Source organism: Anomaloglossus baeobatrachus, chromosome 6 (genome assembly GCF_048569485.1).
Source record: "Anomaloglossus baeobatrachus isolate aAnoBae1 chromosome 6, aAnoBae1.hap1, whole genome shotgun sequence".
Taxonomy (NCBI): domain Eukaryota; kingdom Metazoa; phylum Chordata; class Amphibia; order Anura; family Aromobatidae; genus Anomaloglossus; species Anomaloglossus baeobatrachus.
Window position 1 is genome coordinate 420843913 of NC_134358.1, and position 27803 is coordinate 420871715.

Below are 27803 nucleotides of genomic sequence, written 5' to 3' on the forward strand. Positions count from 1 at the left end.
AGTGCTCGCTAATCACTAATAGTTACGAGTACCCAGCACCTGAGCTTGGTAGTGCTCACTCATCACTAGTGGAGACGAGTATCAAGCACGTAAGGATTGTACTGCTCATTCATTACTACTCTTTACGAGTCTCGGGCACCCGTGCATGGCAGTGCTCGCTCATGACTACTCGTTATGAGTAACGAGCACATGAGCATAGTAATGCTTGCTCATCACTACTCGCTACAAGTACAGTACAGACCAAAAGTTTGAACACACTTTCTCATTCAAAGAGTTTTCTTTATTTTCATGACTCTGAAAATTGTAGATTCACATTGAAGGCATCAAAACTATGAATTAACACATGTGGAATGAAATACTTAACAAAAAAGTGTGAAACAACTGAAAATATGTCTTATATTCTAGGTTCTTCAAAGTAGCCACCTTTTGCTTTGATTACTACTTTGTACACTCTTGGCATTCTCTTAATGAGCTTCAAGAGGTAGTCACTGGACCTGGTCTTCCAACACTCTTGAAGGAGTTCCCAGAGATGCTTAGCACTTGTTGGCCCTTTTGCCTTCACTCTTCGGTCCAGCTCACCCCAAACCATCTTGATTGGGTTCAGGTTTGGTGACTGTGTAGGCCAGGTCATCTGGCGTAGCACCCCATCACTCTCCTTCTTAGTCAAATAGCCCTTACACAGCCTGGAGGTGTGTTTGGGGTCATTGTCCTGTTGAAAAGTAAATGATGGTCCAACTGCCGCTGCAAGATGCTGTGGTAGCCATGCTGGTTGAGTATGCCTTCAATTTTGAATAAATCCCCAACAGTGTTAGGAGCAAAGCACCCCCACACCATCACACCTCCTCCTCCATGCTTCACGGTGGGAACTAGGCATGTAGAGTCCATCCGTTCACCTTTTCTGCGTCGCACAAAGACACGGTGGTTGGATCCAAAGATCTCAAATTTGGACTCATCAGACCAAAGCACAGATTTCCACTGGTCTAATCTCCATTCCTTGTGTTCTTTAGCCCAAATAAGTCTCTTCTGCTTGTTGCCTGTCCTTAGCAGTGGTTTCCTAGCAGCTATTTTACCATGAAGGCCTGCTGCATAAAGTCTCCTCTTAACAGTTGTTCTAAAGATGTGTCTGCTGCTAGAACTGTGTGTGGCATTGATCTGGTCTCTAATCTGAGCTGCTGTTAACTTGCGATTTCTGAGGCTGGTGACTCAGATAAACTTAACCTCCGCAGCAGAGGTGACTCTTGGTCTTTCTTTCCCGGGGTGGTCCTCATGTGAGCCAGTTTCTTTGTAGCGTTCGATAGTTTTTGCCACTGAACTTGGGGACACTTTCAAAGTTTTCCCAATTTTTCGGACTGACTGGCCTTCATTTCTTAAAGTAATGATGGCCACTCATTTTTCTTTACTTACCTGCTTTTTTCTTGCCATAATACAAATTCTAACAGTCTATTCAGTAGGACTATCAGCTGTGTATCCACCAGACTTCTGCACAACACAACTGATGGTCCCAACCCTATTTATAAGGCAAGAAATCCCACTTATTAAACCTGAAAGGGCACACCTGTGAAGTGAATACCATTTCCGGTGACTACCTCTTGAAGCTAATCAAGAGAATGCCAAGAGTGTGCAGAGCAGTAACCAAAGCAAAAGGTGGCTACTTTGAAGACCCTAGAATATAAGACATATTTTCAGTTGTTTCACACTTTTTTGTTAAGTATTTCATTCCACATGTGTTGGTTCATAGTTTTGATGCCTTCAATATGAATCTACAATTATCATGAAAATAATGGAAACTCTTTGAATGAAAAGCTGTGTCCAAACTTTTGGTCTGTACTGTACCTAGCATGGTAGTGCTCGCTCATCACTACTCGTTACAAGTACCTAGCTCCTGAGCATGGTAGTGCTCAGTGGGAGACCGTCCCTAACGAAGGTCTCCGAAACGGCCGTCGGGTTGCTGTCTGCTTCCCCGCTACTTCTTGTTGTCCTCTCTAACATCCATTCAGGTGACTATCCCCATGGGTATTCCTGATTTTTGTTTCATGTGCTAGCAATTAGTATTAATCTTGTTAACAACTAATTCTTATATTGTGCTGCACAGCTTTTCTAACATCTTGCAGTTTGCTATGCTAACCATACAATATAATTCTTGGTTATCTTGAATACCAACTATGTTAGAGGTGATAACGCAATACACATGGTATTAATTGCTTCACCCCTTGATTGTTATATTTTATTAATGAGTTGGTCAGCATCTGTTATTATATTTATATTTATAATTGTTACAAACTTGGGGTGGTAACAGCATATGTTGATGTTTATGATTGGTGGGCTTGCAGCCTTTTTTCACCACTAGTTTTATTGTATCCCTATTATCATATCACTTTCTATTCATAATAAAATAAAAAAACTTTTATAATTTAGGACTGTCTGATCGCATTTCCTTCTTGCTTTGTCATTACAAGTACCTAGCATGATAGTGCTCGCTCATCACTACTCGTTACGAGTACCTAGCACCTGAGCATGGTAGTGCTTGGTCATCACTACTGGTTACGAGTACCTAGCACCTGAGCATGGTAGTGCTTGGTCATCACTACTGGTTACAAGTACCTAGCACCTGAACATGGTAGTGCTTGCTCATCACTAATCGTCACAAGTACCCAGCACCTAAGTATGAAAGTGCTCGCTCATCCCTACTTGTGATGAGTACCAAGCACCTAAGCATTGTAGTGCTCGATCATTACTACTCGTTACGAGTATCAGGCACCCGGACATGGTAGTGCTCGCTCATCACTACTCGTTATGAGTAGCCAGCACCCGAGTATGGTAGTGCTCGCTTATCACTACTTGTTATGGGTACCCAGCACCTGAGCATGGTAGTGCTCACTCATCATTCCTAATTACTAGTACTCGGCACCCGAGCAAGGCAGTGCTCACTCATCACTACTCGTTACGAGTACTAAGCACCCGAGCATGGTAGTGCTTGCTCATCACTACTCGTTAAGAGTACCCAGCACTTGAGCATGGTAGTGCTCGCTTATCACTACTCGTTATGAGTACCCAGCACCCGAACATGGTAGTGCTCACTGATCACTACTCAAGATAAGTACTGAGCACCTAAGCCTTGTAGTGCTTGATCATTACTACTCGATATGAGTATCGGGCACCCGGACATGGTAGTGCTCGCTCATCACTACTCATTATGAGTATCCAGCACCCGAACATGGTAGTGCTTGCTTACCACTACTCGTTAGGAGAACCTAGCATGGTAGTGCTCGCTCATCACTACTCGTTCTGAGTACCGAGCTCCCAAGCATGGTAGTGCTCACTCATCACTACTCGGTACAAGTACTGAGCACCTGAGCATGGTAGTGCTTACTCATTAATAATCAATCACCTGTCTTCTGGATAGGTAATAATTTGCTTTCACAAAGCTAGCCTATTAAACTTATATAAAATATTATGTATTTAGGTATACACTTATAATAATATCATGTCATGTCACTAAACAATTTTTTCAAAGCATGTGGACTCTTCTATTTTCTAAACCTGATTTCCTAAAGCAAAATCCAGTGTCTGTTTTGTGCCACAGCATCAGTCAGCTAGTCCAGCCTGTATCTGGTCCCTAGACTCCAGGCATTGTTTTGCACACAGCCTTTCACCTGCATCTCCCCACATGACTAGGCTGTGCGGCTCAGAGTCAGGATGCCAGCGGTGAATGCAGACTGAGGATGCTGCAGACGCTCTGCACACTCAGCCCAGCACCTCACACCCATCAGCACTGAGGAGGTAAGAGCACATTGTAATGCCTAAATGTGTGTGAGACACCGCTTTCTTCTCCATTTCTTCATTGTATGGCTGGGTATAGTGTCAGTAAACGGAGCATGAATATTTTATGACTAAAGGATAGCCTTATCGGGTTGATATACATATATATGCCTTATCGGGTTGAGATATATATATATATATATATATATATATATATATATGTATATATATGTATATATATATATATATATATATATATACATATATGATGCATACATAGCAGTGATGGTGAATATTAATAGGCTATCACACCCTCAAGGGAATCTGATATGAGGCTTAGTATCTGTCACATTTAAAGTGGAAGAAATCTCCAGCCGGCCCCTTATTTCACATATTAACCCCTTGTGTAATGTTACCTTTTCATATAGTTACGTTTTGTGTAAACCTGCAAATTATTTACTTTTTTCTATTTCCGTTTATCCATAAGGAGAATAGAAACAATGAGATAGATTTGGTGTTTCCGTTAGATTCTTGAAGCACATGGTGGCGGGCCCCTCATTGAGGCGTTCGCTGCAAAAGGGTTTTTTGTGTGAATGTAACAAATCCGTTCTCCTGTTCCCATTGCCATGCATTAACCCATCATATGGAAGGGGTTCATAAGTATTCGCATTACTTAGGCTGCAGGTAGGTTGGCTGTGTAATTCTGCGCACACATTGTATCTGATGGGAAATCTATGTTATGTCCCTATTGCAGCATTCTGTTCCCCTTCATTACTATCTGTCGACTTTAAATAAGTAATTTTGAGGAGCACACCATTATCATAACCTACAGGGACTAATGAAAAACACCGCTGCAAGTTACCTTTGTGCATGATGAGCTGCTGGGTGGTGAAATATAATAAAACCCATAAAATTAAAGCAAGAAATAAGGCTCTGTCTTTCTTAGGTAATAATAGCAAGTCTTACGCCAAATCTACTGTATCCTCATTATTTTATTTTCTTGCTATTTATACTTAAAATAATTTACTTTTAAAAGCGCAAGTTGCTATTGAGGGATGTGCGATTTTATTACTTTAGTACTTTGATAACTTAATCATGCCCCTGTATCCATTTAGGGAAGAAAATAGCAAACCTTGGTAAGATCGATGCTGTGGCTATTGATTGCCTATCACGGTGATCTGATATGTTGTCACTCTGGACATCAAAGGAGTGTGCACAAAAATACAGCAGAATTGGTGGGGGATGCACAGCGCCAGAGACAAGAGACTTGAACCAAATGTAGTTTTTTAAAGGTAACCTGTCAGCTCCTTGACCCCTCCTAAACTGGCCTTATAACTTTATGTAACCGTTTCCTGGCTCATAAGAAGGTCCTTTATGTAAAATGCAATTATTTCTAAAGCCTGCTTTACATGTTACGATTTAGCATACGATATCGTATGTGATCATAACCGCCCCCATCGTATGTGTGGCATGTTCAATTTGTTGAACGTGTCGCACAAACGAGTAACCCCCATCACACGTACTTACCCGTCCACACGACCTCGATGTGGACGTCGAACATCCACTTCCTGGAGTGGGAGGGACGTTCGGCGTCACATCGACGTCACGCGGCAGCCGGCCAATAGAAGCGGAGGGGCGGAGATGAGCGGGACGTAAACATTCCGCCCACCTCCTTCCTTCCGCATTGCCGGCAGGAGCCGCAGGACGCAGGTAAGATATGTTCATCGTTCCCGGGGTGTCATACACTGCGATGTGTGCTACCCCGGGTACGATGAACAACCTGACATTCATTTTTTAGGAAATGAACGACGTGCATGCGATGAATGTTTTACCGTTCAATCACAATCGCACGTAGATGTCACATGCTACAATGTAACTTACGATGCTGGATGTGCGTCACTTACGACGTGACCCCGCCGACACATCGTAAGATATATTGTAGCGTGTAAAGTAATTTAATAATTAATAATTTTATTCATTTATATAGCACTATTAATTCCACAGCGCTTTACATACATTGGCAACACTATCCCCATTGGGGCTCACAATCTAGAGAGTGCCCTTAAGTTGACAAAATCAAGTTCTAAATTTGGAATGCGAATTAAATGGCACTATTCTGCACGTCTGTTTGATTTCCCATGCCCACTAATCATGCCATACCAATGTACGTATTAGTGACTTTATCCCATTATGCAGCCAGCAGAGAAGCAGGATCCATGCCACTAATGCCCCTCTGGGTAAGAGCACTGTACCATTTTATTGCACATGACCAAGAAGGCAAAAAGCCATGCTCATGTACAAGAGTTGAAGAACCCTGATGGTGATATTGTCTGTGTGGTGGATTTTAATTAAGCCTGATTACAAAATCCGAGGCTGGACTAGTCTGGGGGGATCAAAGCTCTGCTAGACTAGTCCTGGCCAATTAGCTTTCTGCAAGCCATATTTATAACTTAATTTTTCAGACTTAAAAATGAGTGTATGGCACATAAAGGATCTTCTTCTAATCCAGGAATAGACTTATATAAAGTTATAGTGACAGTGTCTGAGGGGTTGGGGAGCTGATAGGTTCTCCTTATCTCAAACCATAACTGGTACATTTTAAAACCCAAGAAGACAAGATGATTCAACCTGGCCAAACCTCAGGCAGCATGAATCGTAGACCAGCTGCATTATTGCAATGTTTCACTCTGAAGTACTACTTTGGGACAATGTGACTAAGATGATTAGTCCAGGAGGCAACTTCCCTGAAGTTTCACCCCCTTTGCTCCCCTAGTCTGACAACATGTATAGGGAAAGACCTGTCAGTCAAGGTAAGTAAGACAGAGAGATAATAGACTGAGCATCCTAATCGGACTGCTTTTTCAAAGTATGTTTGAAGTATGTTTTCTCTGAAAGGCTGCAGTGTGTTTCATGCCCACAATAACAGGCCTGGTCTCCGATTCCTGCTGCCCATGGTTCAGGCAGACTAAGGGCGGCTTTGCACGTTGCGACATTGCACGTGCGATGTCGATGGGGTCAAATTAAAAGTGACGCACATCCGGCGTCGCAGTCGATATCGCAACGTGTAAAACCTTTTTGATACGATGAACGAGCGCAAAAGCGTCGTTATCGTATCATCGCTGCAGCCTCCGACATTTCCATAATGCCGGTGCAGCGACAGGTGCGATGTTGTTCCTCGCTCCTGCGGCAGCACACATCGCTGTGTGTGAAGCCGCAGGAGCAAGGAACTTCACCTTACCTGCCGCCGGCTGCAATGAGAAGGACGGAGGTGGGCGGGATGTTTACATCCTGCTCATCTCTGCCCCTCCACTTCAATTGGCTGCCTGCCGTGTGACGTCGCTGTGACGCCGCACGACCCGCCCCCTTAGGAAGGAGGCGGGTCGCCGGCCAGAGGGACGTCGCACGGCAGGTATGTGCGTGTGAAACTGCCGTAGCGATAATAATCGCTACGGCAGCTTTCACTAGATATTGCACGTGCGACGGGGGCGGGACTATCGCTGCAGCATCGGTAACACATTGTTACCGATGTCGCAGCGTGCAAAGCCCGCCTGAATCAGATGCCAGGGGTTAGGCTGGGATCGCTCTGATTCTCATCCAGAAAAGTGGTACAATTTTTTTCTCACTAGTCATCCGTGCACAGTCCATTTTTTTTTTTACACCTATTAATCTTTTACTGTTTTTTCATACACTGCAATTTTTTTTATCATGCAGAATACAGCTGAGAAACAGATCTGCACTGCCTTGAATAACATTAGTCCAAGTGCAATCCTTATTTTTTTTATTGGATTGCACTGGTCTGCGAATCGGTTACATGTTTGCTAATTAGAGACATATAATGGCTTGTTTAGACAGGCTGATCACAATTCGCATGTGCATGGAACAATCAGTAATAGATCATTCTGTGCACATTCCTTATTCTCAGCAGCACATGTCCTGTTTACACATAGATCGTGTGCTGCCGATGAACAATGATTTTTAAGATAGCTTAAAATTAATTTCATTTGACGAATGAGCATTTTTCTTCTTTATCGAGTGATTGGTGTGATGCCCCTGGACTATCAGGTCGTCACAGGGTACTGCACGCTCTTTCTCTTTAGTGCAGTATTCAAATCCCTCATGGTTCTGGGTCCCCATCTTACAGTGCTGCCTCCAACAGCAAATGAAATCCTAGGAACACCCTGCACCACACCCACCAGACACACCAGTAAGCGGCTTAAGCGGAATAGGGTCGCCCACCTAGAGTCAGGAAGGGGAGGTGAGGAGTGTCAGAGTGGAGAAGAGTAGGAGTCGTGTAGTGGAGTAGAAAAGTGGAGGAGGAAGGGAGCGGTGGCAGACGATGGTCTGGTCCTAGAGGAGTCAGACCCCCGGTCGCAGGGGATGGAGACAAGGTGCTTGGACCTGTTAAAGAGAACGGTCAGCAGCCTGATCCTATCACCGGTCCGGGTCGAAAACACGGCGGGGTACACGGACCCTAGGTCGGGGAGAAGCTTCAGGCAACCCGGCAATTAACCTGCGGAGAACGGAGCCTTCATGGACTGTTCCCACTAGCTCCAGAGTCGGGGCACTAGCGCAACGAGGGGGATAGGGCCTTCCATATAAGCAGCCCACTAAAATCCCAAGCGTGAGCCCTGAGAGCAGGCTCCCACCCTTAGCCATACTGGGGAGCGGGGCCCGGCAAGTTCCAGACTACTGGGCCACTACGGTGAATTTAAGCTTTGTGCCAGGAGGCAGGTCACGAACCATCAGGCAGCACTTAAGGGGACAGGACCCGGATGAGCTCCCCTTGAACGGCAACAGCACCCAGAGACTTGGTTTACCCGGTTGTCAGCGTCTGCTTACTGGCTGAGTGAGTACATGAGTGATCTCCCCGTCACGGCACCCCGTATCTGTGCCGCCCCCATGCCAGCAGCCGGCGCTGCTCGGATCTGGACCTGCTGGGGTAGTGGCTCGAAGGTCTCCGGACCCGGGGGTCTCGCAGTCACGCTTAATAAATGGGGGGACGTAGATGTACGGGCTAGGCCGTATTAACTTCGTGACGCCACCCATCGTGTGTGGTGAGTTAGGACACCACCGCTGCTGTGATGGGGCACCCGGGGGAGATGTAATGGCAGCTGTATGTTAACCCCTCCGTGGGTAGGGATGGTTGCCCCGGGACCCAGTGGCTCTGGTGCAGAGTATAGCGACCGCAGGGAGTGTTTGTTTACTCACAGTTAATAAACCACACAAGTCTCTGGTAAACCAAGGTGCTGGTGGCCGCTGCCGCGGCCGGTTGCATTCGGGTCCCCACTCGGCTGGTGGTCTCTATCCTTTTCCTCTGCACTGTTTTGTGTAAGGTGGACTTTCCTAGTCTGAAATCCAGGAGTCCGCTCCCGGCTGGATGTGGAGTGAGGAACCGTGCCCGCAGACACTGGCCCGTGGGATCTATGGGCCCTGGCGGTGACCTCTTATCCCTATCGGTGGGCTGTTGTCTTCTATGAGGGACTTTGGGTAGGACAGAACCTCTAGTCCTGGCCTCAATCGGTGAATTAACCAGTCCGCTTGTTTCCGGTTCTGGCTCCAGGGTCCGAGTAGCCCACTTAGTGCTACAGTTACCGGGTCAGTTCCCCGTGTCGATACCGGCGGGCTACAATCCTGTCCTGGTCCACCTCGGTTCTGCCGAGCCGTCTTCCCATCTCCTGCTGACAAAGACCACCGTCTGCCTTCTAGCCAAGGCACCAGGGCTCCTACCCTGATACCGTTCAACTTGAACTTCACCTGTTGGAGCTACACTTAGCTCCAGCCCACACTCCTCTCCAAACTGAACCCCAAACTAAAACTGCATGTTTTCCCGCCCCGGGCTGCCTAGACCCCTGGTTGGGCGTGTTCAACCGCCTGGTCATGCCCACTGGTGTGTCTGTCTTTCCCTAAGGGGGGGTGACTAAGGTTTCTAGGTTGGCTGTGTGTTGCCTAGTGAGGGAAGATGTTATGCGGGGGCCTATTTGTGACTACCTGGTTTTGCCAGGGCGTCACATATCATCATTCAGGGTCCCCTACCCGTGGAGGGTAGCAACACCTTGCTGCCCCATTCCATCAGCCCGGGTACTTCCAATGACAGCGGCGGTACTCCCAGTTATCGCACAACACTGGTGGCGTCGCAAACTATAACTCCCCTGTAAATATCCCCTTTTACTTTAGAGTGTGGCCCCTAAGCCCCCTGGGTCCGGAGACCCTCGAGCCACAAACTGACACTATCCCGGATCCGAGCGGTTCGATCTGCTGCTAGGGCAGCACATTGGCAGCATGTTTACACTGGCTAACTATACAGTAACGAGTGTTTCTAGCAACACTATGTGATAATTGCCTTGTATAAATGCATCCGAAGTTTTAGAAAGTCCAAACCAGACAGTGTTAAAATATGCAAGATCTATAGGAATCCATAGATGTCTGTGCACAGCCCCATGATAAGGTTGAGGGTACACCACAATTGTTACAAAGATGGACTAAAAAAAAAGACAATGCAAAAAATAGAGTGCACACTCAAATGATAAAACAATATAGACTTTACTGAGTAACAAGAGTATTCAATACATATGCCAAAAACAGGACAAGCACACAAAGATAAAAAGGTGGTGTAAGCTTAATCCATGGTTCAAAAAATCCCTCAATAATACTACCTAACCCACTACAATGTCAGAAGTTACAGTGACCCCCAAGAAGTTAAAATATTAGGGGGACAAAACCAGACAGAAGAATATACATAAAAGTAGAATGATCTAAGGTCAAAGCTTGTGGGATAATACAAAATAAGCTATGTATATTAAGAACAATAGCAAATAATATCCTACATCTATCAAATAGATGGGATTCAAATTTTGGTAGTGGAAAGAGAAGGGACCATAGCATTTTTCTTCCTATAGTTCTTTTACCTACTGCTCATTGTCATTCAGTATTTCAGTTTTGTACAAAAATTATGTTAGGTTGGAATCTTAAAGGGTTGGTTCACTACTTAGTTTTCCAGCCCACATCAATATAATGTTGAGAAACAAGGCTTCTGTTGGCAATAGTGCCTCTGAGTGGCGCTATTGTGGTCTGCTCATCCCCATCTCATGACCCCCGGGCTCCATGACCTCTGATGTCCGGTGATGTCAGGTCAACTTCCAATTGACTTCTGCTTATGGTGCTTTGCAGTGAAGGAGAGTGTGCACGAGATTCTGCGCTATGACGCTGGGCTGTGATGTGCAGTAAAATGCCGCCCACAGCCCAGTGACTCACGGAGACTGGGTCTGGCCTCGGTGATGTCAGGTCAACTGGAAGTTGATGTGATATCAATGGACATCAGAGGTCATGGAGCCAGGGGGTCACGCGATGGGGATGAGCAGAGCGCAATAGCGCCACTCACAGGCACTATTGGCAATGCAAGGTATTTGAGAGAAGCCTTGTTTCTCAATGTTATATCGATGTGGCTAGTAATGCTAACAAGTGAACCACCCCTTTAATTAACCATGTGCTGCCGAGTTTCTCGCCTAAGGTATCATGAAATATATAGCCTATAAAATAAAAATACACATGTATTCTGTGGAGTAAAAGTAATTCCAATTGTTATTAAGCAAGCCCTTTATTACAGCATTATCTGTAGGAGGACATCTCTTTTAAACTTAGGCACCCACCAAAACATTTCTAGATCATTCTACAGCATAAGGCCAGGGACAGATGAAGAACTTTGACAATTTCCATCCGTATTGTCATCCATGTTGTACCTTTGTGGAATCCTGTTTTAATACATTAATAATTTTATAAATACAAATTCAGTTTCCATGATTAATAATTACAATACATCTGTGTATGCTCCAAATTTTTCACACGGACATTTAGTAAGTGTGAAAAAAACTTTATCTCAATTGCCCCATTTTTACTTAGACCGTACACTTCCATATTGTACAATCATCTGAATGAGGCCTAAAACCACTTCAAAATACTATAACATTTTGTTCTGGAATCTTAGAAGAATGTGTGAAAAGTTAAGGGACAACCCATCCTTTTCCTATGAGGCTCGATCATTACTAATTTCTCCTTTTATTAGTGGCCACTTAGTGACCACTTAGCTTATAGGATGTTTAATAAAGACCTTTGAGACTTGTACCTTCCACTATCTGGCATTGTTCCCAGCATCGACAATGATTCAATCATGAACTTCGAGTGCTGACTCTGCGGTCACATCCTGCGATGCTAGCCAATTACTTAGCTCGGTACAGAAATGAATGAGTCTGACATGTTTGCTAAAGGATGTTAAGATGACACACATTGAAATTGAAGTTTTATGACTTTTAAAGGCTCTGTAGACTTGTCAAAACATGGGCAGTGTCACCCAATAGACAATAATATGTAATTCTGTATATCTTTTGTCCCTCTAATTAAATAACTCTCAATCTGTCGTCGAGAGGTTCAAGGTACACATTGGATGATGCAAGGGGGTCCCTACCGTAAACAGCGGTGCACCAGTACTGCCTCACACTATTTTTTGCTGTAGACATATACATTATGTTAACATTTAGATGAAGATCTCTTAACATATTAAGGTCAAAAATCATGAGAAAGGAACAGAACATTTCTACATTGTTCTTAAATCCAAATATGTTATCTCTTCTATTAAAATTGGAATTTGTGCCAGAAATCTTCCCACCACGATTTCTTTTCAGAACTACATTAGTATTTTTAGATTTATTATTTTGCTCTTCTAATACTGAATTAGAATCCTGTTTTTTTTTTCCATCTGTTCCAGCTCTGCTTATCTATACACATCAATATCACGGCAGGGAACAGTGAGTGAAGGCACCTTGCACAGTAACAGAGCTATTTCTAACAAGCCTCCATTGTCCGTTGTAGTTACAGCGCCGCGCTGATCGCAGGCAGACTCATTTACATAAGCAATAAAGTTAGCGGAAGCATGTTAACTTATCATTATGCAATATTGAGGAAAAGACGGTATATTTTATATGTGCCTGCATTTCTCTTCAAAAACCCATCGTCATCTGAATGTGCTTCATGAATTACCATTAGAAGGCAGTAAATGCAGATATTGTTTATAAAATCGTCATGCGTCTTGTAAAATTGATTTCCTTTTGCCTAAAATAAAAGCAGACTGTACAAATCCAATACTAAAAGCTTCTTCTGTTCAGTGTGTCGTGAAGGTCAGTGTCATCCAAGCTAGGTCACATATCGTCAGTGAAGGTAGCTGCATACATACAATTACACTGAACATCTTTAAAAATAGATCCACCTTGACCAACATTTTAATATTCTAGACAAATGAAGAGAGAAAGAGATTAGAAATAAAATAGAGGGAAGAAAAGAGGAAGATAAATAAAAGAGAGAAGGACAGAAGGAAACAGACTATTTGGTGAACACAATTAGTTTAGCACTTGTAAGATATATTATAATAGGGGTGGGATGAGTGGTTGGCAGTGTAGGCAGCTGCCAGTGGTGTAACTAGAGTCCAAAGGGCCCCGATGTAAAATTTAAACCTGCCCCCCCTCCTACATGTTAGTCAGATGTATGGGCCCTTGTAGTGTTCTTAGTCCTATAAAGACTTATGAGTTGGGCCCCCTCCTGATACATATGTTCCCCATTCTAGTAAATATGTCCCAAATCCTGGTATATATGTCTTCCATCCTAGGTCATATCTTGGTAAATATGTCCCCCATCCTGGCAAATATGTTCCCCATCTTAGTATATATGTCCTCATCCTGGTATATATGTCCTCATCCTGGGCTCATCCTGGTATATATGTCACCCATCCTAGTATGCTTGTTTCCCATAATGGTATATATGTAGCCCATCCTGATATATATGTCACCCATCCTGGTATATATGTCCCCATCATGGATATATACATGCCCCCTTCCTGGTATATATGTTCCCCATCCTGGTATATATGTCCTCATCCTGGACCCATCCTGGGATATATGTTCCCCATCCTTGGACTATCCTGCTATATATGTCCCCCACCCTGGTATATATGTCTCCATCTTGGTATATATGTTCCTCATCCTGGGGCTATCCTGTATATATGTCCCCATCCTGGTATATACAGTATGCCCCCATCCTGGATGGATACATGCCCCATTCCTGGTCTATACAGTATGTTCCCCATCTTGGTATATACATCCTTATCCTGGACCCATCCTGGTTTGTATGTCCCCCATCCTGGTATATACATGTTCTTATCCTGGGCACCTTCTTGGTATAGATGTCCTTATTCTGGGTCCCTTCCTGGTGTATATATAGTCTTTATTCTTTCTTCAATACATAAACAAAAAAAAACTTTCCTCTCACTTTCCAATGTCATGCAGTTTTTTATTTTGTAGCCAGCACCGTGACCAGCAGCTGACAGTGGCATGCCTGCTATGGCGACTTATAACGTCACTGTCATACACCCCCAGTCATGGGCTCGCTAATGTTAGCTGTTGGCCTCTATTCGGCCAGCAGCGTGTATTGCAGTGCAGGGACCTAACAGATCTATGTGCCGCAATGCATTTCAGCTGGATATATGCCCTTGAATGCACATCCAGCTGAAGTAGGCCAGTCATTACTGAGAAATCAGTGTTTGAACTGATATGCAAATGAGGTTGAAGCGATATGGAAGATCTGAAACCCCAATCACTCCAGTTCTATTCCACAGTCAGCACCACTTTCTACTGCTTGACTAACAGTCCCTTTTCCTAAATTAACAGAGCATAGAGGCTGTCAGTCAGGCAGGGGGGAAAGATCTGGAGGGCCAGACAGCCTCTATGCTATGTCATTTCAGGAAAAGGAACTGTCAGTCAAGCAATAGAACGTGGTGCTAGATGGGGAATAGAGTTGGAGTGCCTGAGGCTTCAAATCTGCCATAGCCCTTCAGCCTCATTTGCATATCAGTTCAAACACTTTCACAGGTGTTATTTTTTTAATTATTCCTTAAAGGTCATTCCCAATTCATTCATATATTTGGAAATACTCATTTTACATTATATTTTTGTTATAGTATTAAAAGTCACAAAATATTTTACAGCAATAGGCTTCACAAGAAATAGTTGTACGAGGTTCTGCACCTTTCGTGTAGCTGCTGCACCTCTCCTGGCTTTGGTGCGACTATATCTGCCATGATCTAACATTTTCCCTCGCTGATATCACCTGGGAAGAGAGACTGGTTCCTGTCTGTGGTGACCACTGATTTCTGCAAGGTCAGAAGGCGTCGCGCTTCAGAGGAGACAGGCCCAGATATCGACCACATTTGCAGATTTTCACTTTCAAAGGTCTTTGATCTGCTTCATGCTTTGGAGATCACTGTCCAGAATTTCGTTGTAAGCATTGAGAATCAGCATGCAGCTTTTCACAGCATCCTCATTGTTTAGGCATAATAACTAGAATAAAGGGATAGGATTAAAAAGCAAGTATATTATTGATACTACATGAATAAATCTACAACATAAGGATGCTAAACACATGGACAGATTTTCTTTCCGTCACTTTTTTGGAAGGAGCTGAGTCGACATTGCAAGTGCTGATCACTGAAATGCATGTCTGTTTTCATCTGGATGTTTACCAAACAAGCCTTTTACGAAGGCCCTTTTCAATGTTCTGCACCGCAATGCAGAAAATATAGCCGCTTACACACAATTCCGTTGGGCTGACAAGATTGACCACTTGGCTTCTCAGTATATCCTTTAAAATGCAATGCCTTGCTAACTCATCAATTTTCCTTTGTGTCTCCAGAGACTGGAAGTATAGACCAGGAGATTCAATCCTACAACACTCCAGGCTTCAGCGGCTGCCTATCCAGAGTACAGTTCAATCTCATCGCCCCTCTGAAGCTTGCCTTACGGTCGAGAAACAACTCCCAGGTGCAGGTGGTGGGAGACCTTGTCGAATCGAACTGTGGTGCATCTCCGCTGACCATCCCTCAAATGGCATCTGACAACAATCCCTGGCATCTGAACTCAGGTACGGCATCTGTTTACTGTTTTTCCATTAAAGAATAAATCGGATCTGAAAAATACAACTTCTTAAGAGGGAAATAACAATAGATCGGGTAAAGGGTCCAATTATAATTGGGTTCTGGTATCTGAGAGGCCACATGAGAGCTGTACCATAAATGGCCCATGACTGATGAGGCACTGGTACAAATTTTGCATCAGAGTCTAAGGGCTTCAGGTTCCTTTGTTTGAAATGTTTGCATAATTTATATTTTATAATTTAAAATGCAGATTTTTTTTTTATACAATTGTCTATAACTTCTATATAAAGGTATCATAAAGGGACTCTGAGAAATGTTTCCAAAAAAGTCAAATATTGTATATCTGTTTGCTATGTGGACACAGGGTTTTTCTGTAAAATCATGTTGTATTTTTCAAAGTGAAATATGGCTTAAGACAAACTAATGCAATAGATAAGATACATCTAGTACTTTATTTCTCTGCAGCAGTTTATTCAGTTTCTGTTACTTGTGATCTGATAAAGAATTGTCTTTTATGTATTATTTTTTTCTTAAACTACAGTATATCTGTAGCCTGTATACACACTCCACAACCCTTCCCACCTATGGGAACACAGCTAACATATTTTATATAGTTTATTGGCAAGAATAAACATTGTATGATAAGTTCTTCTTGGCAGTCTACCAATACAACTGTTCTTTTTATTTTTTTATTAAAGGGAATCTGTCACCAGATTTTTGCTTTCTTATCTGAGAGCAGCATAATGTAGGAAAAGAGACCCTGATTCCATCACTGTATCACTTAATTTACTGGGTGCAGCAGCTGTGACACAGTTCGGGTTTTTAGATGTAGCAGAGATCAGAAAGCTAACACAGCCCACACCAAAGCTTTGTGTACACTGTCAACTGGCAGTGAGCTGCTCATCAAAGGACAATAAGTGACACATTCCTGAAATCTGTGTCTCAGCCCCTTTCTCATACTGTCCTCAGATTACATGGCAAAATCCTGCTGACAGATTTCCTTTAATTAATCACAACATTAACATGTTATAGCAAAAAAAAAATACTTTCTGGAAGCATGAATTGTCCATTCTGTGCATCATACAAAATGAAAGGTTGACATGAGATAACATATTCAATTTCTTATGATTTCTGTGAATAAAATAAATAGGACTCAGATTTCCTCTAAATCTACCAGGCCTTTTATCAGCAGTGTAGAAAGTGTGCCTAAGTCTTGAGCTCAGCAGTGAATAGAAACATGCTCAGCTTTACTTATGGTGCTATCTGTGCTACATTTTATTTTGCCCATAAAGCTCTGGCCCTGTCCTCTTTACATTTAGTCAGAATCTTAACTGAGAATTTTGTACTGAGGGGTGAGTACATAAGTGCTATGTGTCATCATTACAAACACCTCTGTAGCTTTCATTTCATAGCAATTCATGGGGGAAGGGGAGTAGAGTAGAGCTGACAGTGCATGGAGATGAAAGCTGCAAGAGGTGTCTGTAATGACACACAGCTCAGCTGTACTCACCAACCCTCCCACACTAACTGCTGTGAGATGAAAGCTGCAGAACTGCTTGTAATGACACATAGCTCTGCTCTACCCCTGCTCACTCCACAATGACTGCCTTGAGCCTAAAGGTGCAAGACATGTTTGTACTTTGCTCTACTCTACACAGTAGGTCCAAAGATCATAAAGGAAAGCAAGACTGTGTATCAATACATCTCACAGGAGACAGACAGGTCTAAGCTATTCTGGGGGCATGTTCTTTGTTTCCCCTACATGGCGCCTCCTGCTTAAGATCGGGCAATGTCATGCTAAGGAAAAGTAACTACCCTGAGACAAATCTTTCTTGAAGGGGAAATTAGAATCTAAACTATATCTTCAAAGCGGAGATGAGAACAAAAAATATGTTTTATTCAGCTGGGTAGCCGCTATTCCATGAAGTAGCCAGTTTAACAGGCTAAAACTGGTGGAAAGTCCTCTTTAAACAGCCAAAAGCAAATACTGATTGCTGAAATAAAATGGAGGTCACACAGAGAATGAAATGTAATTAGAGAGGATTTTATTGATACCCCATAATGTTCAAGCCATCTTAGTCAATTGAGGTTTCTAAGAAATTCGTTTTCTCTGTAAACTATATTGCTCTTTAGAATTACATTAGTATTTAAAGGTTTTTCCATTTCATCAACTTGGCCCAATTTTTTCTAACTTTTAAAAACCTCTTTAAACTTTTCTTGATTGTGTGTGTATTGTTTGGTTTCACCAAAGAAGATTTTTTGAGCTTACATATAAGGGTGGCATGGTGGCTCAGTGGTTAGCAGTGTACAGTGGCTCAGTGGTTAGCACTGCAGTCTTGCAGCGCTGGGGTCCTGGATTCAAATCCCACCAAGGACAACATCTGCAGGGAGTTTGCATGTTCTCCCCGTGTTTGCGTGGGTTTCCTTCAGGTTTTTCAGTTTCCTCCCACACTCCAAAGAGATACAGATAGGGACTTTAGATTGTGAGTCCCAATGGGGACAGTGTTGCCAATGTATGTAAAGCGCTGTGGAATTAATAGCACTATATAAATGAATAAATATTATTATTATTATTATTATTATTATGATCTCAAGATCAAAAAGCACTCTCATATTGCAGCCCCAATTGCCAGATTTGATTCTTCCCTACACAGTGTACATGATTCAGAAACCTCTCACATTTTTGTAAGTATTTTATTATATCTTTTCATGGAACAACACTAAAGATATACTTTGATACAATGTAAGTGTACAGCTTGTATATCAGTGTAAATCTGGTGTGCCCTCTAAATAACTCAACACACAGCCATTAATGTCTAAATCGCTGGCAACAAAAGAGAGTACACCCCTAAATGAAAATGGAAACAATTCTGCCCAATTACCCATTTTCCTTCCCTGGTGGCATTAGTGTTACAAGGTCTCAGGTGTGCCTGGGGAGCAGGTGTATTAAATTTGGTGTTATACTCTCTCATACTGGTCATATTTTATGGCAAAGAATTTAATTGTTGCTCTACATAAAGATGGCCTAGGCTATAAGTAGATAGCCAACACACTGAAACTGTGCTGCAGTACTGTGGCGAAGACCATAAAGCGGTTTAACAAAACAGGTTAAACTCAGAACAGGCCTAGCCATGGTTGACCAAAGATGTTGAGTGCACGTGTTCATCGTCATATCCAGAGGTTGTCTTTCAAGATAGACATGAGTCCTGCCAGCATTGCTGCAAAAGGTTAAAGGGGGTCAACATGTTCAATAATCAGACCATACAGTGTACATGTCATCAAATTGGGCTGCATGGCAGAAGGATGCCTCTTCTAAAAACAAGGTACAAGAAAGTCTGCAGTTTGCTGAAGACATGGAGACTAAGGATATGGATTACTGGAGCCATGTCCTGTGGTCTAATGAGACTAAACGTAACGTATCTGGTTCAGATGGTGTCAAGCGTGTGTCATGGCGATCAGGTGAGGAATACAAAGACAAGTGTGTCTTGAATACAGTCAGACATAGTGGTGGGAGTGTCATGGTTTAGAGCTGCATGAGTGCTGTTGGCTGTGGGGAGCTACAGTTCATTGAGGGAACCATGAGTGCAAACATCTACTGTGACATACTAAAGCAAAGCATGATCCCCTCCCTTCGGAAACTGGGCCACAGGGCAGAAATCCAACATGATAACAACCCCAAACACACCTCTAAAATGACCACTGCCTTGCTAAAAGCCAGGTAAAATATATCTTTCTACCATTTTAGCCAGTAGGTATCAACCACTGAGGAGCCAGTAGGTATCAACCACTGAGGACTCTCAATTCTTTTAAACTATTTTTTTTTTTCTTAAAGCCAAGCATGTCTCCAGACCTAAACTCTATTGAGCATCTGTGGGCATCCCCAAACAGAAGGTGAGGAGCACAAGGTCTCTAACATCCACCATCCCTGTGATGTCATTATGGAGGAGTAGATGAGGATTCCAGTGACAACCTGTGAACTCTAGTGAACTCCATGCCCAAGACAGTTAAGGCAGTGCTTGAAAATGGTGGCCACACAAAATATTGACACTTAGGGATCTTCTCACCTTTGTTGCCAATGATTTAGACATTAATGGCTGTGTCTTGAGTTATGTAGAGGGTTATTTACAGATTTACAGTTATACAATCTGTTAACTGACAACTTTATATTGTATCAGTGTCATATCTTCACTTCTTCAGTGTTGTCCCTTGAAAATATATAGTAAAATATGTACAAAAATGTGAGGAGTGTACTCACATTTATGATATACTGTGCATGTGTGAATACATCTATATATCTAATACATATATATATATATATATATATATATATATATATATATATATATATATATATATATATATATATATATATATATATATATATATAGGAAGTTACATGGATGTGGAGTTACAGGCTCTATATATCACCATCCACTACATCTTTGAGTGTGAGACTACCTTCATTTTTTAGCCAATCATCTTCGCTATCTCATACATAAATTTTACTTTTAACTATTTAGCATATGATTAGTTATGCAGATTCTTGTCATGTCACTGCATTGTTACTCTTTTGTTCTTGGTGTTTGAAAAATATTTTTCTTTCTGTATACTACAAATTACAACCTGTTCTCACATTCCCTAATAGCTCAGTGTGTTATTAGGTTGATTCCCAAGCAAAAGGTCACTTGTTTGAATCGAGTAGCAGCCATGAATAAGATTTCCCAAGAAAGGAGAAACAGCATCATCCAGCTCATCGATAGCAGTGTCTCAGCCAAGAGAATTGCCAAACTGCATCATGTGAGTGCCATAATATTTGGAAGAATATGAAATGAAGTCTATCCATCCATTGAAAACTCACAAGGTGAACATCCTGCTAAAATATCGCAGTCAACAAGTTGGTTCATCACAAGGTCTGTGAGTTTTCGCACAAAATACTTGGCAGAGGAGGTGGCTCAAATGCTTTGTAATAGTGAGATCACAGATGTCCGTGCAAGCACCATGTGATGCACATTACACAAGTCTGGATTTGGAGTGATGAGTTGAAAGTCAATAGACTAGGTTTTGATGGGTGCAAATGGATCTTGAAGAAACAAGGGGAAAATGGGCTAACAGTTCAAGAAATTAAAGGAACTGTTAAGTGTGGTGGAGGAAGCCTGATGATATGGGGGTGTTTCACAGCCAATGGCATTGGATACTTGCCCATGATCGATGGTCGTCTCAATGCGGAGCTATATGTGAGTATCCTACAAGATGAGTTACTTAGTACACTTGAGTACTATGGGTATGAAAAGGATGATATAGTGTTTTCAGCAGGACAACGACCCAAAACATACGTCGAGATTGGCGAAGAAATGGTTCAATGGCAATGAAGTAGAGGTGCTGAATTGGCCCCCATAATTCTCATACCTTGACCCAATTGAACATTTGTGGGTCGAATTGAAGAAAAAGTGCTACATCTGGTCAAGAGTATACCCAGAAGGAATCAGGCAATGTTGGAAGCCAAAGGTTGATTTACAAAATATTAACAAAATAATAAAAATTTAAATTTAGATTTTTAGGAGCAAAAAAGATGACAAGAATCTACATACTAATCATTTGTAAAATAGGTGCAAATTAAATTTATGTATAAGCTAGCCAAGATGATTATTGATGCTCAAAGCTGTAGTGGATGGTGAGATATGGAGCCTGAAAGTCGGAAGTTCAAAACATTGCTACCCTTTTGCTTGTCAGTGTATGTGTGTGTCCATCATACAATGGGTCAAAAGCAGAAACCTCAACTCCTGGCTATTATTGCTCATATCATTACAAACATTCTTTATGGCAGCACCAGGACTACGATTTGGTATTTAGCCACCTGCGCATGATTGTTTAAGAGATCTGTAACATACTATTTCATATCATGCATCATATAATTGACCAAAGCTAGACGTATAACGTAATCCATCAGTAGGATCAACTCTCCAAATCCATCTGTATAGACATGCAGGTAATAGAAAGTTGCTTAATTGAAGTTTTGATATCTGCGATCTGATGTCTATTCCAGAAAAATCCACAAATTTAAATTAAAGTAGGGGCTACCTGTGTGAGAGATGTAATAACTGACAGTCTGCTCTCTGGACCCCACTGAAAGGCGGTGTGTGATTACAAGTAACACAGCATAGTAGAGTTGAATTTTGTCTCATTAGAAACATCTGTATTTATCTCACAGTGCTGTTGGCTCTGCTACAGAGCTGTGCCTCACCATATCATCTCATAGGCATCAAGTGCGGGAGGCAGAGAAGTACCGCAGAATTTTGTCTCAATACAAACACATGCGCAGTTACAGTTTGCCTATCACAGTGATGTCAGCTCAGCTGTACTGCCCTCTCCCCCACACTGGCTGACTGTGTGCACCTAGCCTTCTACATCTTGCTGCCCACCTCCAATATTCATATATGGCTGAAAATTATGCATACCTGTTGTAGGAGTGTTGCTTTCTGGTATACGCTAGTGTCAGGGTTGGACACTAAGAGAAAAGAGCCTATGTGCAAGAATTGTGTATGCCCCCCCAAGCTAAAAGTCACCTCTGGGACACGCCAAACAGCATGTCCCGGAGAGTCTGGAGCGCGGTAAAGTCATTGAGGAGAGGAGGTTGGCACATACACACATTTAATGAATACAAAATTTAACGGGAGTCTTCTTTAACAATGGCACGTTTTTTTACCAGAAAAAGATCTACCTCTCCATACTGTCCACCCACACTCCCACTTCAACATATAGTTCCCCTACTTCTCCATACTATCCCCCTATAGTCTTACTTCTCCATACAATCTCCCCATGGTCTCACATATACATACTGCCCCCCTATGCTCTCACATATAGATACTGTCAGCCCTGTGCTCCCAGTTATCCATACTGTTTCCCCTATACTCCCCCTTATCCGTACTGTCAACTCTATACTCCCACTTATGCATATTGTCCCCCCCTATGATCCCACATATCCATACTGTCCCCCCCATGCTCTCACTTACCCATACTGTTCCCCTTATACTCCCACTTATCCATACTATTCCCCCTATGTTCCCACTTATCCATACTGTTCCCCCTATACTCCCACTTATCCATACTATTCCCCCTATGTTCCCACTTATCCATACTGTTCCCCCTATACTCCCACTTATCCATACTGTCCCTCATTGTCCCACTTATCTATACTGTGCCCCCAAGTTCTTACCTTTCCATACTCTTCCCCCTTCTTCATACTGTTGCTTCACTTCTAAATACTGTGCCTCCCATTTTCCATGTGGTCCACCCAACGCAGCTCTCTCTCACACTGTCCCATCATGTGCACTCACAGTCTCTGCCTGCAGTCTGACACCGTGTCATTGCCAGCTCCGCAGCACAGCATGATGCGATGAGCAGTGATGGTAATTAAACGTTACTGCTATGCACTGCTCGCTGATGACAGTTCCAGGCTCATAGCAATGGCGTTTAATTGCCCTCGGCCTATCAGAGGCCGCTCGGTAACATGTGCTACCTTTGATAGGCCAGCAGCTATAAAAAGTAACTGCTATGCGCTGCATGCTGACGTCAGTGCGTGGTGCATAGCAGTGACATTTGATGGCCCATTCTAACAACTGCCGTTAGCTATGGCGAGCCCCCTCTATATCCAGCTAGGGGACCCACCGAGGACCTGGGGCCCACTGAGTGATCCCTCATTGTCCCGTCAGGCCAGTTAGAGCCTGGTTGTGAGGGGCCTTCCCTCCCCTCTGGGCCCCGGTGCAGCTGCACCGGCTATATGTCCACCACTGCCTAATGCACAAACAGGTATCCAATTCTTCTGATCAAACTAGTGAGTGGTTTATTCAGTCTATAAACCTTCACAGCTCACCAAAACACAACACCTTTTCTTTGGCACAAAAAGTATAACCTAAAAATAAACAGAAAATCAACAGTTTGTAGATTTTTGTCAAAGACAGTCTCTAGCAGAAACCTCTTGGGAGGCTTATCCACCTCCCACAATTAAGGCCCCATTACACACAACGACGGATCTAACGATATATCGCCGGGGTCATGGATTCCGTGATGCACATCCGGCATCGTTAGCGACGTCGTTGCGTGTGACAGCAAGAAACGACCGTTAACAATGGAAAATACTCACCTTATCGTCCATCGTTGACACGTCGTTCCTTTTTAAAAAATCGTTGATTGTTGAGGACGCAGGTTGTTCATCGTTCTCGAGGCAGCATACATCGCTACTTGTGACACCTCGGGAACGACGAACTACAGCTTACCTGCGGCCGCCGGCAATGAGAAAGGAAGCGGATGGGCGGGATGTTACGTCCCGCTCATCTCCGCCCCTCTGCTTCTATTGGGCGGCCGCTTAGTGACGCCGCTGTGACGCCGCAGGAAGTGCCCCTTAGAAAGGAGGCAGTTCACCGGCAACAGCAGCGTCGCTAGCCAGGTAAGTCCATGTGAAGTCTCCAAACGATTTTGTGCGCCACGGGCAGTGATTTGCCCGTGATGCACAAACGACGGGGGCGGGTGCTTTCACCAGCGATATCGCTAGCGATATCGCTGCGTGTAACACTCCCTTTAGACTCAATTACCAAAGTTGTTTTCATCTCAAGTCCCAGACAACTTGTGAGGCAGCTCAGCAAGAGCTGCAAAGCCTAGATAGGACATAAAGGAACGACTAGTCCCACTCAGCTCTTCCAGTTGTTCCTAATACCCAGACTCAAAATCCGGGTCCATTAAATACACCTCTCAGCACAGTGCTGGAGCATTCTATCCATAGCACTTATGCAACTAGGTGACACATATAAGGGTGCTTTACACGCTACGACATTGCTAGTGAAAGCTAGCGATGTAGTGCGCGATAGTACCCGCCCCCGTCGTTCGTGCGACATTTGGTGATCGCTGCAGTAGCGAACATTATCACTATGGCAGCGTCACACGTACATACCTTTGTAGCGACGTCGCTGTGACCGCCGAACAATCCCTCCTTCAAGGGGGAGGTGCGTTCGGCGTCATAGCGACGTCACTACGGAGTCACTAAGCGGCCGCCCAATAGCAGAGGAGGGGCGGAGATGAGCAGCCGGAATTTCCCGCCCACCTCCTTCCTCATTGCCGGTGGACGCAGGTAAGGAGATGTTCGTCGTTCCTGTGGTGTCACACATAGCGATGTGTGATGCCGCAGGAACGACGAACAACATCGTACCTGCAGCAGCAACGATATTATGGAAAGGAGCGACGTGTCAACGATCAACGATTTTTGACGCTTTTGCGATCGTTGATCGTCGCTCCTTGGTGTCACACGCTGTGATGTCGCTAACGGCGCCGGATGTGCGTCACTAACGACGTGACCCCGACGATATATCGTTAGCGATGTCACAGCATGTAAAGCACCCTATACTCCATATAGGACTTTTCCCACTGCCCACTTACAGTGTCTATTTTGTATAATGTGATTTAAGGTTGCTTTACACGCTGCGACATCGCTAACGATATATCGTCGGGGTCACGAACATCTCCTTACCTGCGTCCACCGGAAAGGAGGAAGGAAGGAGGTGGGCGGCATATTCCGGCCGCTCATCTTCGCACCTCCTCTGCTATTGGGCAGCCGCTTAGTGACGCCGCTGTGACGTCGATATGACGCCGAACGCACCTCCCCCTTGATGGAGGGACTGTTCGGCGGTCACAGCAACGGCGCTGAAAACGTATGTGCGTGTTACGCTGCCATAGCAATAATATTCACTACGGCAGCGATCACCAAATGTCGCACGAATGACGGGGGCAGGTGCTATCGCGCACGACATCACTAGCTATCGCTAGCAATGTCACAGTGTGTAAAGCACCCTTTACTCTATGATGTGTTTTGTCACCTGATTCAATCAATGTACCTGTGTTTAATTGAGAGAGCTGTATTTTATAATGGCAGGATTCATTCGAATTTAGCTTGGATAAAGACACTGGAGTGCGTCTGAAACACATAGCTAAAAACTTTTTGTGGTCATAATCCTGGAATCCACATGTTTTAAAGAAGTTTTCTAATAAAGTCAAGTTTTAACCAGAAGCTGGACGCTACTATTTTTATTACATAAATTATATAGGACAGAGCACTCAGTGACTACGTCTACATCATTAGGGTATGTGTATACAATCAGGACTCACTGTGTCCTGGACGCAGCGGGTCCTGGCCTGCGGGGCCCCGAGTCCTCTGGGTCCTCCGCGCTGTATCTCGTTTGTGTTCTCCCTACGGAGGACCAGGGCCAGATTAAGGTTGGTGGAGGCCCCTAGGCAGAAAATCTGGTGGGGGCCCCATAATGTTAACATTTTTAACAGTAGAGCGCGAACTGTAGCATTTAGATATAAATCCAATGAACATTTATCTTATCCTGTTCTGCCACATTCAGATTTACAGTACTACAATACAGACACAGTCCAGGATCACTCACAGCAGTCACATATACACAGAAAGTAGAGTTAGGCTATGTGCGCACATGTGCGCTCTGCACCGCACCGAAAAGGTGCGCTTCAGAGCGCAGCTGAAAAGCTGCGTTCTGAAGCGCATGGTGCCGGCGAGAACGTGAGCTCTGCCTGCAGCTCCTGCCATAGACAGAGCAGGGGCTGTCGGCAAAGTGCACGGAAGAAGTGACATGTCACTTCTTAGAACGCAGCGATTCGGGCAGCCGAAGCGCTGTGTTCTAATATGCCACGTGCGCACGGCCCCTGCACAATCTCCATAGATTGTGCAGGAGACGCAGGACGCATGCAGTTACGCTGCACTACAAAGCGCAGCGTAACTGCATGAATTACGCACACGTGCGCACATAGCCTTACTAACATATTTTTTATTGATCCCAATGTTAAGGCAGCCAGGGCCGGCTCCAGGTTTTTGTGGCCTCCGGGTGAAAGTCTCAGTGGACCCCATCCACACACAGACACACACATACACATACAGGCATACGTACATATACATATTTGAAGACAAATTCAGAAAAATACATATAAACAGACAAATATATTCACAGTCATATACACTGACATACATGCAGACACAGACGCATTAGGGCTCGTGCGCACGTTGCGTACTTACATGCATTTACGCTGCGTATAGCACTGCAGTGTAAATGCATGTGTCCTGCGTCCCCTGCACAATCTATGAAGATTGTGCATGATACGTGAGCACGTTGCTTTTATGAACGCAGCAATTTGGGTGCTAAAATGTTGACTCAAATCTGTGCGTTCATAAAAGTAGCATGTCAATTATTCCGTGCGCTATGGATGCAGCTCCCACTCTGTCTATGGTGGGGGCAGCAACCATAGCGCATGAAATCGGCTTTTTTTGTACAGAAAAACTGCATTCATTATGCAGTGTTTCTGCAGTGATTTGACGCGCACATGTGCTGTCAAATCACTGCAGAATATTCAGCAGATACGTGCACATGAGCCCTTACAGGTATTAATATGGGGAAGTCGCCAGCAGCCTCACTCACCTCTCCCGCTTGTTTCTGTCCAGCTCCTTCAGGATATGTGGCTGTGTTTCACGATGGCTGTCACTAACAGACATGACTGCACACTGACAGCACTGCTGTATATACATCACAGGAGGGGCTGGGGGCTACAATATATACATTACAGGAGGGGCAGGGGGCATAGACGTTACTGGAGTGGCAAACAGCTCTGGTGGTGTACTCATTACTGGGATGGGTGACATAGCGCTCTGGGGGACCCATATAGTTCTGGGGGGGGCTGCACAGACTGCTCTAATTCATATATACACACACACACAGAACTGCTTCTTACACACACAGCTCTGACACACACACAGAGCTCTGACACACACAAACATACAATGCACCCCCCATTACTTCATACACACACACAATACAATGCACCCCCCATCACCCCCTACACACACACACACACACACACACATAAACAATGCACCCCCCATCACCCCCTACACACACACACAATACAATGCACCCCCCATCACCCCCTACACACACACACAATGCACCCACCCATCACCCCCTACACACACACACACACACACACAATGCACCCCCCATCACCCCCTACACACCCA

General features: G+C 43.9%; 1 protein-coding gene across 1 annotated transcript in view; it reads left to right on the forward strand.

The window, feature by feature from the left end:
• CNTNAP2 (contactin associated protein 2) overlaps positions 1-27803 on the forward strand; it is a 2823191-nt gene that overhangs the window by 2763391 nt on the left and 31997 nt on the right. Inside the window, exon 22 of the mRNA XM_075315157.1 lies at positions 15490-15717. Coding sequence (XP_075171272.1) covers positions 15490-15717 — 228 coding nt within the window. The remainder of the gene's footprint in view (positions 1-15489; positions 15718-27803) is intronic.